Here is a 14,724-nt window from a genome sequence, read left to right as displayed (position 1 = left end):
AGTCATTAAACGTATCAAGTTAATCTTCAGGCTCTATTTCAGAATTAACTTGCAGAAGGGTTGTATTTTGTTCTGTATTCGTTAGAGCAATATCAGATGAGAATGATTTCCATGATCTTCCTCTCAGCACTGTTTTGATTGAAGAATGTTTTAATGAAATCAGAGAATTAAAAGTAAAGTAATGGCTCCATTGATAAAGTTGGTGTGGGTTTATAGATTATCCCATTAAATTTGAACATATGGGATCCACATTGTGGGAAGCCAAGTGCATAGGTTCAGATGAACAGAGTTGTAGTTTGACTGTTTTGAGAGTCTCTCTGAAATTAAAGGCCTACCCTGTAGGCTTTTCCAGTCAAAGAATTAACTCTCTTAACTTATGCTATGTTTTTTTTAAAGGTAAAGTGAGACAATATCCTCAACAGGTTGGTTGAGTAGGGGAGTCTGTGTGGGGGTGGGGTGTGGGAGGTCCTTAGAGTAGAACAACAAGGACTTGTGCATTATGAGAGCTGTAGGAGAGGGTGAGACTACCTAAGCAAATGTAGAGTATAATATATGAAGAGATCAAATCAAAATGAGCTTTATTCGATTTTAGGCTATACATTCATAAAAGCAGACAATTTTAAAACATCTCGTGACACATCTAAAAATGACATACTTAAGCATAAATATATACAATTACATGACTCAATTCATTTTACTGTAACTATTTCTAGTATGTAAAAATGATTGGCCTCTGTACTAAAAATAATCCATCTCGAATGCAACACCTCCCATATATTTTCCATCAGCGGTCTAAACATTTAGAATGTTTCTTGTTCTTATACTTTTTAGGAAACCCACCATAGTTCCAATACAATAATAGTTATTCAACATCTGTAAATACAAAAAAGTAGGGCGGAATTGTCTCAATCCCCCCTGTTTTAATAAAAGAACAATCCATCTACATCGTTCATTTGCATTAAAATTACAGAATAAAATTGCATTGATAGTTGTTTGAAAAGAGATGTTATCACAGGGGCACGAACATAATTCCCTTGACCAATTGATCATGTCTGGGTGACTAATCAAGCGGTGGAACGTCCCAAATCTAAGACGTTTTAACAAGTATCTATCGTATCAATCAATCAATCAATCATAGCATTTGTATAGCGCGCTACTCACCCGGAGGGGTCTCAAGGCGCTTGGGGGGAGGGGGGGGTCTGCTACTGCTCGAAGAGCCAGGTCTTGAGTTGCTTCCTGAAGGAAAGGTGGTCCTGGGTCAGTCGGAGGTGGATGGGGAGGGAGTTCCATGTCTTGGCTGCCAGGTAGGAGAAGGATCTTCCTCCGGTGGTGGCTCTGCGGATGCGTGGAATGGCGGCGAGGGCGAGGCTGTTGGAACGTAGCTGGCGGGTGGGAGTGTAGAAGGTCAGGCGGTTGTTGAGGTACCTGGGGCCCAGGTCGTGGAGAGCCTTGTGTGCGTGGGTGAGGAGTCTGAACGTGATCCTCTTGCTGACGGGGAGCCAGTGCAGGTCTCTCAGGTGTCCGGAGATGTGGCTGTGTCGGGGGATGTCCAGGATGAGTTGTGCGGAGGCATTCTGGATGCGTTGGAGTCTTTTCTGAAGTTTGGCTGTGGTTCCGGCATAGAGGGTGTTCCCGTAGTCCAGTCGGCTGGTGATGAGTTCCAGGGTGACCGTCTTCCTGGTTTCGGTGGGGATCCACCGGAAGATCTTTCGGAGCATACGCAGGGTGTTGAAGCATGACAACGAGACGGCGTTGACTTGTCTGGTCATCGAGAGGGAGGAGTCCAGGATGAAGCCCAGGTTACGTGCGTGTTCCGTTGGCTTGGGAGCAGTGCCCAGGGCAGGGTGCCACCAGGAGTCGTCCTCGGCGGAGGGCGATGATCCCAGGATGAGGACTTCCGTCTTGTCTGAGTTCAGTTTCAGGCGGCTGTTCTTCATCCATTCGGCGACGTCTTTCATCCCTTCGTGTAGGTTGGTTCTGGCGGTGGCGGGGTCGTTTGTGAGGGAGAGGATCAGCTGGGTGTCGTCAGCGTAGGAGATGATGTTGAGGTTGTGTTGGCGTGCGATGGCTGCGAGGGGGCTCATGTAGACATTGAAGAGGGTGGGGCTGAGTGATGATCCTTGTGGTACGCCGCAGATGACTTCGGTGGCCTCGGATCTGAACGGGGCAGGCGGACCCTCTGGGTTCTTCCAGTGAGGAACGAGATGATCCATTCCAGTGCCTTCTCTTGGATTTCGATGTTGTTGAGGCGCTACACTAGGGTGCGGTGGCATACCGTGTCGAATGCTGAGGAGAGGTCCAGGAGGATGAGGACCGCTGTTTCCCCGTTGTCGAGCAGGGATCTGATGTCGTCTGTGGCTGGGATCACTGACATAACCTCGACAGACCGAATATCGACTGGACAAAATATCGATGACTAATTATCGACAACAAAATTATCGATTTACTATACTTACACAACAAACATCAAAAATATCGACTACACAATATCGACTACTAAAAACAACGACTACAACAATATCGACTCACAACATTATCGATTTCTAAAACACCGATTATTAAATATTTATATAACAACAGTCAAAATATCGATTACACAAACATAGATAGCAAATTTATCGATTGTAAAAAAATCGCCATTAATAGATCCTAAAATAAATGACTTTATTATTTAATAATTAAGTCATACTGATCATAAAAAAACAGATTTAGTTAATATAAATAGATAACATATATTATTTATTTTCATAACATTTACAACACACAATAAATACTAACATACATTTTATAATACATAAACAATGTTTCGACCTTCTACACATTTTTTACAACTAATTACATATATTCCTCCACTTTACAAATATCAAAATAACATTACCTAGAACATTACCTATACAAAATAAATCCTTACACATTCAATAAACGTTAATTTGCGTCACCCATATAAGGAAAGCAATTAGCATAACAGAAAAAAAAATTCAAATCAACAAATAAAAACAGACTATCCATTTAAACAACCAATCCTATTTCTGAAACAATTAACCTAATACTATATAAATGAAATAATAAGTAACTAAAAACGCAGTATACATCTCCTAAGTAAAGGAAGACGAAACTCTGCTGGATTTCTGGAAGAAAACTGATGGACTTCAACAGAAAGAGACCTACACATATCTAAAGTAAGTACTACTACATTATTAGTCAGCAAAAATGTAACTCTCAAAGCTCACACCTATATTTTAAAGCAAAATACATCAAATATATCTTTTTTTTTTAGCACTCATCCTACAGATGAAAAAATAAAACAGAAGACCTACACAACACCTGGACATCAAAAGTTACATATAAAAAAGTAAGTATATATTAGAAATGTAAAATCGAGAATTAATAGATAGGTAACTAAATCTAAACTAGCAAAAAACGTCGAACAAATTATCATAAATAGTAATAAAATATTTCTACACATTTTCTCAACTTCCACAGGTACAAAAAGATATACACAGAAAATAACAGTTTGAAGAACATCAACAGCTGAAAATAACGACTTGAAAGCATCAAAACATTTGCAGGTAAAATACAAATGTGTGAAACTGTATAATGTGATTTGAACATTTATTTTCCTTAAAAAATATTTACATTCTCTTTTAATTACCTCCTAGCACTACAATACTATCATGACTGAAGGAGCTAAATTCATTTATTCACAAAAAGGGAAAATGCTTCTTTGTTACATGGGATATGTCTACACTCAAGAGAAACAAAAAGATTTGAAAGTGTTTTGGAAGTGTACGAAATATTATGCCAACAAATGTTATGGTAGAGCTATAACTCAGGAAACTACTGTTACTTATACTAAAGAACATAATCACCCACCCAATGTAACAGAAATAGAGATTAGACAAATGCTAGATTCCCTTAAAGAAGCTAGTACTAGCACTGATCAACCAACAACTGCTATTCTGAAACACCATTTAAGTGTACTTCCCCAACATGCTTCTAGCCAATTACCATCTATAGAATCCCTTAAAAGAACAGTAGCTAGACAAAAAAGAGCAACATGCACTACTCCTCCCACACCAAAAACTTTAGAAGAAGTCCAAATTCCACCTGAACTCTCTGTAACTCACAATAAAGAAAATTTTATACTCTATGACAACAAATCTAAAGATAAAAGAATTATACTGTTTGCCACAGCAAACAACATGACAAAACTTACCCAATGCCAAACTTGGATGATGGACGGCACTTTTTCTGTATGCCCCAAACCTTTTTATCAATTATACACCATCCATGGTCATTTCCAAAATGCAAATATTCCATTCCTTTATGCCCTTCTACCAAACAAACAGCAAACTACCTATCAAGAAATACTAACTGAAGTCAAGCAACATACTAACAACTATTTTCCACAAAAAATTATCATTGACTTTGAAAAAGCTATGATAAACAGCATCCTTAAAACATACCCACACACAGCAATACAAGGTTGCTATTACCACTTTAATCAATGTATCTGGCGACATCTACAAAAATCAACCTTGAGTATCCAATACGCCACTGATAGCACATTTGCTTATCAAATCAAAAAACTCATCGCCCTAGCCTATGTTCCACTAACAGATGTAACTGAGCACTATAACTTATTAATAGACAGCCCCTACTATAAAAGAAACGAAGATAAACTAAGCCCTATGCTTGACTACTTCGAAGACACATGGGTAGGAAGGCTACACAGATCAGGCCATAGAAGACAACCCAAATACCAAATAGCTTGGTGGAATGTCTACCTTAGCACACTAAATAAGGAAGCAAAAACAAACAATGCAGTTGAAGGATGGCACAATGCCTTCCAAGCAACTACAGGCCGAGGAACGCCTACCCTTCACAAATTAATACAATCCTTACAAAAAGAACAAAGTTACCAGGAGCTCCGAATGGAGCAATCAGTAACTTTGATTGGACCTAAACTCACCAAAGAAACTAAAAAAATGTATAACACACTCCAAAGTCAAGTTACCCTCTATCCAACTAGCAAAGGACTAGAATATCTATCAATGATTGCCAAAACTATTCTTTAAAACATTACATAACTATACACGTAAAACTAAACATATTTTTCCTAAAATTCTTCATTATAATATGTAACAAATTGCAATTAAATTATCAAATACATAATATTAACATATATAAAATGTATTTAGATAATGTATTTACAAAATGTTACATACAACGTAAGTAAAGCAAAATTAAAAACAGTTTTCCCACCCATTAAAAATCCTGAAAATACTTATATTTCTGATACAGCTTCAAACGTAATCCAATTCCAAGCAATCCATAGGACACCATTCCAAAAACCCATACAATCCATGAAAGCCCAAAAAAAAAGCAAAAATACAAGCAAATGCATAGCGACTCCTTTCCACTTCAGTAGACACCAGATACCATAGAAAACCCAAAAATCCGTAATGGCGAAAAATAAACGCTCCAAGAAAATGTAAAAACCCCAAAAATAGTGTGCAAAAATAAGAGTATATAATACTCGTTACACAGCTGTGATCAAAAAAGAAGGGAGTCCTCCAAAACAGCGAAACGCGACGATAACCTAGAAAAAATTAAATAACATACCCACCCACATAAAAACACCCATACATATATAAAAACACATATTTATACATCAAACATATTATCTTAGTAACATTTAAACATATTACCTCACCTCACACACCTACAACAAAAACGCGGTAAAAATCCAATATCGTACACTCTACCTAACACCGAACACACAATCTTCTCTAATTAACTCTACCTACATAAACATAAACACAGCACACATACACTAGCAATAAGTTCAGAAACTTATAAAACACAATTAAAACAAACTTACCCTCTCTAACGCGAAGCAGCACCCAACCGCGATCTGTTGAAGCACCAAATACGCCTAAGTAACATTACGCGGTTAAAAAGTAGTCCCTGTATACAGCTAAATGCTATTTAATTTCTATATTCCAACACTTTAAAAAATACACAGAGTATTATATTAAGTGTAAATATTTATTTAAAGTGTATAAAATTATTTCATAAATATTCATAAGTTTGAAATAATTATTCAACTGTTATGTTATAGTTAAAAAATTAATTTTTGATTTATAAATACATTTAGTAAATAATGTTAATGTAAAAATAAATTGCATATATAAGTTTGTTACAAGAAATGTTTTTTTTAAATTTGCAAATATTATGTAAAACATTATGTATGTATATAATAAATGTTTTTGGTGTTTATGTATTTAAAAATGAATATTATAAATATGTTCAATATTCATAATAATTATTTCCAAAAATATAACATGACTTGGTAATAAACAAAAATGTTACAATTACAAAAAAATGTACATAATTTGCAATGACAATAAATTCAATGTGTATCTGAATAAATATTTTGTTATTAAATAAAAAGTACATATTACCAATTTGTTTCTGAAACTATTTAAATGTTAATATATGTAAAAGATAAAAAAATTATGTTAATATAATTTATGTGTTAAAAACATATACATGTACTTCATATTTTTGTTATGTTAATAAAAACATTGAATGAAAATTTTTGATTATAAATAAAAAATGATTCTCTATTTACAAAATTTTTTTTATATGTGAATAAACAATTTTTCATTTATGGCATTTAACCCTGTCTATGTTTCCTTCTTTATTATTGTATATAAATATTATTTGCATATTAAATAATCTATTTAAAATACCTTATACATTTAAATATATTTAAAAATTGTATTAATATTTAAAGTCCTACAATACCAATAATTGTTTTAATGTATATTAATTTAAATATTTTATACAAAATATATGAAAAAGTAACTAATTTAATAGACATTTAAATTGACCATATTTTTACCCTGTATCCCTCTAACCTAAAACCCTAAACTGACCCAAAGCCCTAAAAACACCCCTTTACCCACAAACTAAAAACTGACCCAGAACCCACAAAATACCCCTTTACCCACTAACTGAAAACTGACCCTGACCCCTAACAATAACCCTTTACCCACTAACTGAAAACTGACCCTGACCCCTAAAAATACCCCTTTACCCACTAACTGAAAACTGACCCTGACCCCTAAAAATACCCCTTTACCCAAAAACTGAAAACTGACCCTGACCTCTAAAAATACCCCTTTTCCCACAAACTGAAAACTAACCCTGCAACCAAAAAAATACCCTTTACCCAAATACTGAAAACTGACCCTTAACCCTAAAAATAGCCCTTTACCCACTAACTGAAAACTGACCCTGACCCCTAAAAATACCCCTTTACCCACTAACTGAAAACTGACCCTGACCCCTACAAATACCCCTTTACCCACTAACTAAAAACTGACCCTGACCCCTAAAAATACCCCTTTACCCAAAAACTGAAAACTGACCCTGACCTCTGAAAATACCCCTTTACCCACAAACTGAAAACTAACCCTGCAACCAAAGAAAGACCCTTTACCCAAATACTGAAAACTTACCCTTAACCCTAAAAATAACCCTTTACCCACTAACTGAAAACTGACCCTAACCCCTAAAAATACCCCTTTACCCACTAACTGAAAACTGACACTGACCCCTACTAATACCCCTTTACCCACTAACTGAAAACTGACCCTAACCCCTAAAAATACCCCTTTACCCAAAAACTGAAAACTGACCCTGACCTCTAAAAATACCCCTTTACCCATAAACTGAAAACTGACCCTGCAACCAAAAAAATACCCTTTACCCAAATACTGAAAACTGACCCTTAACCCTAAAAATACCCCTTTACCCACTAACTGAAAACTGACCCTGACCCCTAAAAATACCCCTTTACCCACTAACTGAAAACTGACCCTGACCCCTACAAATACCCCTTTACCCACTAACTGAAAACTGACCCTGACCCCTACAAATACCCCTTTACCCACTAACTGAAAACTGACCCTCACCCCTACAAATACCCCTTTACCCAAAAACTGAAAACTGACCCTGACCCCTAAAAACACCTTTATCCACAAACTGAAAACTAACTCTGAAAGAAAAAAATTACCCTTTACCCAAATACTGAAAACTGACCCTGAACCCTACAAATACCCCTTTACCCACTAACTGAAAACTGACCCTGACCCCTAAAAATACCCCTTTACCCACTAAATGAAAACTGACCCTGACCCCTACAAATACACCTTTACCAAAAAACTGACAACTTACTCTGCACACAACATATACCCCTTAATAACCAAACAGAAAAGTAACCCAGAAGACTAAACCAACCTCTTTCCCCAAATACAAAATAATATATATATGAGAATATCTATAATTATATATCTATATGTTATATATATCTTTATATATCTAATTATAAATATATTATATATATATAATTAAATGTAATTAGACAATTATATTTCATATATATATATTTTATATTTAATTATTATAATATTAGTTATATCTATTTATATCTATATAATTAACATATTTTAAGTCTTTAACAATTATTTCATTATGAATAACAATTAATTAATTAACATATGTCATTACTTATAATTAATTAACTTCCCACCCTATACGCCTATTAACACACAACCCACTACATAACATAAAAATGTGAGATGTAACATAATTTACTATAATAGCATTAATGTTAATAAATTTACAATTACATAAAATATAATTAACATATTTAATTTATTTTACAAATATTTAATTATTCATAACAATGAACTAATTAACATAATTAATTACTTACAATTAAATTACTTCCCACCCTATTCCCCTATAATCCCACAACCCACTACATATCCTAAAAAAGTTTGATTTGACATATTCAACAATAATTCCATTTATTTAAATAAATTAACAATTAAATTATATATAATTAACATATTTTAGATAAATAACAAGTATTTACTTATTCTTACCAATTAATTAATTAACAGATTTAATTACTTACTATTAAATTACTTCCCACCCTAATCCCCTATAATCCCACAACCGGCTACATGAAAAAAATTATTTAAATAAGCATAATTCTCAAATAAGCTATTATTTACATATTTACCAATTACATATTATATATTTAATTAAATAGTAATTTAACAATTAATTACATATTAATACCAATAATTATATTTACATATTTAATTAATTAATACCAATTAATATATTTACATAATTAATTAATTAATACCAATTAATATATTTACATAATTAATTAATTAATACCAATTAATATATTTACATATTTAATTAATTAATACCAATTAACATATTTACATAATTAATTAATTAATACCAATTAATATATTTACATAATTAATTAATTATATTTAAAATACTTCCCACCCTATTCCCCTAAAAACCCACTACCCGCTCCTAGAAATTATTATAGTAATATAAATTTTTTTTTAATTTATTAATTATTTTTAACATTAATTCTATATAAATAAATAAATAAAATTAATACATTTTAACACAAAATGCTATTATAAAACATTAAAACAATGTACATTGAACTATTACATATTATATATATACATATTAAAATTCGATATCATGAGAGTCGATATTGTGACAGTCGATAACACAACTTTCGATATTTTTAAACTAATAAACATATCGATATTTTTTACTGACGATATTACTTACTCGATATTTTTTATGTCGATATTTTTTACATACATAACAATCGATAAAAAAAAAATCGATATTACTTACCTCGATATTAATGCCATCTCGATATTCTCTAGTCGATATTATGTCCAGTTGAAATAAATGACTCGATATTAAGACTGTACACCCTGTGGCTGCGATGAGGGCAGTCTCGGTGCTGTGGTTGGCACGGAAGCCGGACTGCGAGTGGTCGAGGGATCCGTTTGTCTCGATGATGGCGGCCAGCTGACTATTGATGGTCTGCTCGATGACCTTGGCAGGAAAAGGGAGGAGCGAGATTGGACGGTAGTTCTTGAGGTCGGTGGGGTCCGCTGTTGGTTTCTTCAGGAGGGCGCTGAGCTCGGCGTGCTTCCAGCTCTCCGGGAAGGTGGCGGTGTTGACGGAGGTGTTGATGATGTCCCGGAGTTGCGGTGCGATGATGGAGTCGGCTTTGTTGAAGACGTGGTAGGGGCAGGGGTCGGTTGGTGATCCGGAGAGGATGGTGTTCATCACGCGGGTGGTGTCTTCGATACTGACCGGAGTCCAGGTGCAGAGGGTGGTGGTGGGGGGCGTTGGCTCGGTGGTAGGGTGCGTGGTCTGTGCGTCGAAGCTGTTGTGTATGTCGGCGATCTTGCTATGGAAGAACGAGACGAGGGAGTCGCAGAGGTCTTGCGAAGGAGTGATGTAGTTGTTTCCGGCGCTGGGGTTGGAGAGCTCTTTGACGATGTTGAAGAGTTCCTTGCTGTTGTGGGCGTTGTTGTCCAGTCGTTCCTTGAATGCTGTCTTCTTGGTGGTGTTTGCGGGTGGCGTGCTTGAGGGCGGTCATGTTGTCTGTGGTCTGGTTGTTGCTCCAGGCTTTCTCGAGGGTGCGGCAGTTCTTCTTGGAGTTCTTGAGTTCATCTGTGAACCAGGAGGCTTTCTTGCTGCCGAGTCTGCTGGGGTGGGTCTTCAGTGGTGCGAGGTAGTCTGCGCAGATGGTGATCCACTGTGTGAGGTTTCTGGCAGCTTCGTTGGGGTCCGTTGTGCTGGCCGGAGGGTTCTGGCTGAGGCAGGTGGTGAGCTGGTCGTTGGTGATCTTGTTGCAGCTCCTGTGGGGAGCCTGTTGCGGGTGGTGGTGGGTCGTGGTTCTTCTGAAGCTCAAGTGGACGCAGCTGTGGTCCGTCCAATGACCTTCCATACAACACAATAGATACGGTTGGAAGTTATATGTTATAGTAATTATTTGGTGCTGAACCACTGTGGGTTTATTCATTTCCAGTGCAAGCCTGTTCTCTTCCCAAAAAAGTCATACAAACTTTTTTGAATTCCTTCCGATGTATGGAATTCAATGCTTCAGGCAGGGAAAAAAAGCTGGATGCCCAATGTCATGCATAAAGTTTTTTACATATTGTAACCAGGTAATCTTGCTGGCATGATCTAATTTCATTGCATCAGTTAGGAATTCCTTGTTTGGACCTGTGCTGGTAGGATGTATGACGGTACAACCCGTACCGTTACAACGCATCCCTTTAGGATGCTGTTTTAACAACGCAAATCGTTACAATGACTTGTGTTGGGGGGGCGCTGATAGTGAATAGTTTAATTTACTATTCCAACACCAGTCCCCGTGGATAGTAGGGAAGGTGTTGGATAGTAAATTAAACTATCCCCTATCCTAGAGCGCCCTCCAGCGAAAGTCGTTGTAACGACTTTCGTTGTTAAAGCTGCGTTGTAACGGTACGGCGTTGTACCAGTTACATTGTAAAGGATGTTCCCCGTGCTGGTAGAGGTCCAAATTCCATGCCAGAGCAGCACTGGTTGTGCCTTAATATATGTAGAGATATTAACTTTTAATCAGGCTTACTTTTGTTGATATTCACAAACATTTGTAAAGTATTTCTGATAAATTTCAGAAAACCATATTTAGACCTGTGTAATCCTGGTGTAGGTATTACTGAATGGGTTGTGTGGTGTGGGAAATACCTCTGTTTTGACACGAGGGGCCAGTAAGGAAAACACATGAGAAATATAATTCAAAATAAGACGAATAAGGAATGATTCTGATTTTGGAACTCTAGGTATGCCAATTCACTCAATGAGACATGGTTATTGAGATAGGAAGACAGGTAAATAATTTACACATGGGAGCTCCAGAACCAATGGTCACTTATCCAGGGTGTACCTTAAAAGAATGCAGAGGCATAACTCATGATTTCAAAACGTGCACCTACTTCAGTTATTTAGATCCCCTTGGTTTCCCTTAACCATTAGCACACACACTTCTCTCTTGTGTGATGTCTTCTTACCGGAGGTTTTCTGTCCTCTCCTGCAGATTCATGATCACATTGAACCGATGCTTCCCCATCTTCATGGTGCTTGCCTGGATCTACTCGGTCTCCATGATGGTGAAGAGCATTGTGCTAGAGAAAGAGCTGCGACTGAAGGAAACCATGAAGAACATGGGTGTCTCCAGCTCCACCATTTGGTACACGTGGTTTATAGACAGCTTCTCAGTGATGGCGGTCAGCACCCTTCTCCTCACGGTGGTAATTATGGTAAGTGGAAGGAAATATGTGATGGAAAATATCTCCTTCCCTATCCTTCCCATATATCTGGCCCCTCCAGATTTATGGGGAGAGAATTTTTAATTTGCCTTTTCTACTTCCCCAATACACATGTGTATTCGTGTTAACACTGATTTTGATAACGATGTAGCTATGTGTGGGGCATCTTTCTTGCCCTTAATGCCAGGTATACAGGAGGTCATTAGAAGTAAATTCGTTTGATGTCACAACCTTTAATGTCACTTTCTGGTATGTCATTAAATATGCTACTTTGTATTTATTTAGGACTTACCTACTGCTGACGAAACACTGATCTTCCTAAAAAAAAATCTTTTAAAACTTAATTTCTGCTTAGTTTTATTCATAATGCAGACAGACGTGTCAAATGTTACAAATACATGCTGATGTACTAAGTGTTACTTGGGAATATACTAGATGCACTCTGGTATGTTGGTAACCTAATTTAGAGGTGGGCGATAACAGTAAACAAACCAGAAATTGAGGGATGTCCTATCTGCCCACTTCGTGAATCCCTCAATTTATCTAGAGGTCAGAGATGGTTGTTTTTATGGCAGCAGAGTTGAAGTCAGAGAAACCATGTTGATGGGGTAACCAATGATGAACATGGGACAAGAACGACTGCCACCTTTTTCTTATCTTGGAGCACCATGTTTCCCTTGGTGGCATCAGACGGGAAAATTACAGAAATGCTCACCAGCTGCTACAAAAAAATCAGAACAAAGGAGGGAACCTCGTTTTTCATTTTCTGGGGACAGAACAGCGCAGATCATATAATCATGATAACATGGTACGGTCGAGCATCTGTGATTGGAGTTTTTTGATGAAGTGGGTCCCGCCTTTTACTCATTTGCCTCTTCAAAGAAAAAAGCTGCCAATCTAGTAGTCAACTTCAGATGTGGTGGGCTGATCATGGCTGGGCACGGGAAGGCAGTGCCCTGCCACCCCAGCTATTTGAGAGCCAGTCCGCTATACTCTAGAAGACACATCGACTTGTCAAATTCTATGAATGTCAGGCTTTAATGTGACTAAGGTAATGATCATTTCAGGTAAAACATTTTGACCAAATGGTTTAGTAAAATATCATCTTTATATAGATGATACGCTTCCTGACACAAATTTAACTCTTGTGCTTCATACATTTCCGACCGTCACTGGTGAATTATTGACTAATTTTATTGTGAATGCTCTGCACCTCAATTTGGAACATCCCATAGTTTAAGTTTTTAGTTTGCATAATTTTTGGTCACCCAATATTGTGAAAACTTGATATTTCTCTGTTGGGTTCCTGGTATGGGTCTGGTTTAATATACTCATCTTAAATGCTCCAACAGCAGTGAAACAGGTGTCGGGATTTGTTCCATGTAGGAGTCATTCCATGAACAGTATGTTTGGCAGGAGTTTGCTTCACACAGGGTTTTGGCAAAGTGGACTATAAAAGTATAGGAGTTATTCTAGATGTTGAAATACGTGGGTACAAGGGCTGAGAGGGTCATGCGTTTTATGATGTACAACCTTGTGTATACAACAAACAATTGAAAATGAGCTTGTTACCGTACCAACTTGTTGTCACAAGTGTCAGATAAAGAAACCTCACCCACAAACCTAGTTGGTGGCATGCTTCATCATTGCATTCCCACCTTAGCTCCCTTGTGCATCTAAGGTGTGCTACGACGCCTCACGGGCGGAGCTGGTATTTTTGTGTGACACCATGAATTTGTGAATTACATTTAAAACCACCTTAAGGGAATCCGTCCCTTAGGGTATTTTAATTGTGGACCCCTTGGGTCAGGTTAAAAACAGTGCTGGTGGATGTGCAGTGAGAAAAGAATGGTCTAGTATTCTAGTATGGGTTGTGTTAGGTCAACATGTTACAGCCAATATTCTGTGCTGTATGAATCACAGTGACTTTCTACAGGACTCCGCTAACTGCTAGGAATCTCCTAGTCAGTAGATACATGCATGCAACTTTGTCTATGGCCATGTAATATACTGTGCTTGTCATGGACTTTTGATGGAGGGTATGATGATCTATGGAGGAAGGGGGCATGGTGTTTTAGGTTTATTGCTTATAGTTTTTTGAATTTGTTGAGATATTGGCAAAAATCAATAAAATTGTGTTATAAAAATATAGGAGTTCCAAGTGGTCTACATTTAAAGAAAAAAAATCAATAGAAAAACTTTGTGAAGAGTAAGTTACAGTTTCTAGTACTTTTAAGACATAATAATGTGGCTACGAACATCTCAGAAATTCACAGTTGAAGCGAATAGACAGATATGAATTTCAGTTGAAAAATCAATGAAACGTAAATTTTATGGTTGCCTAACCAATTATAACTTGCCCCCAGCGCCATGCTCCTAACCTCACAAATAATGTTACAAATAGTATCACAAATAACATCATTGATGATATCATTGGTGACATCACATATCATCTTTCTGTCATAATACTCCTGACGATATACTCATGGAG

General features: G+C 36.8%; 1 protein-coding gene across 1 annotated transcript in view; it reads left to right on the top strand.

Annotated features, from left to right (window-relative positions):
• Positions 1-14,724, top strand: part of ABCA4 (ATP binding cassette subfamily A member 4) — a 1,114,059-nt gene that overhangs the window by 395,063 nt on the left and 704,272 nt on the right. The window contains exon 14 of the mRNA XM_078650330.1: positions 12,002-12,224. Within this exon, the coding sequence (XP_078506456.1) occupies positions 12,002-12,224 (223 nt within the window). The remainder of the gene's footprint in view (positions 1-12,001; positions 12,225-14,724) is intronic.

The sequence above is a fragment of the Lissotriton helveticus genome, chromosome 1_1 (assembly GCF_964261635.1).
Source record: "Lissotriton helveticus chromosome 1_1, aLisHel1.1, whole genome shotgun sequence".
Lineage (NCBI taxonomy): Eukaryota > Metazoa > Chordata > Amphibia > Caudata > Salamandridae > Lissotriton > Lissotriton helveticus.
Note: the sequence above shows the minus strand (reverse complement) of the source record. Positions and strands in the feature narration are given on the sequence as shown.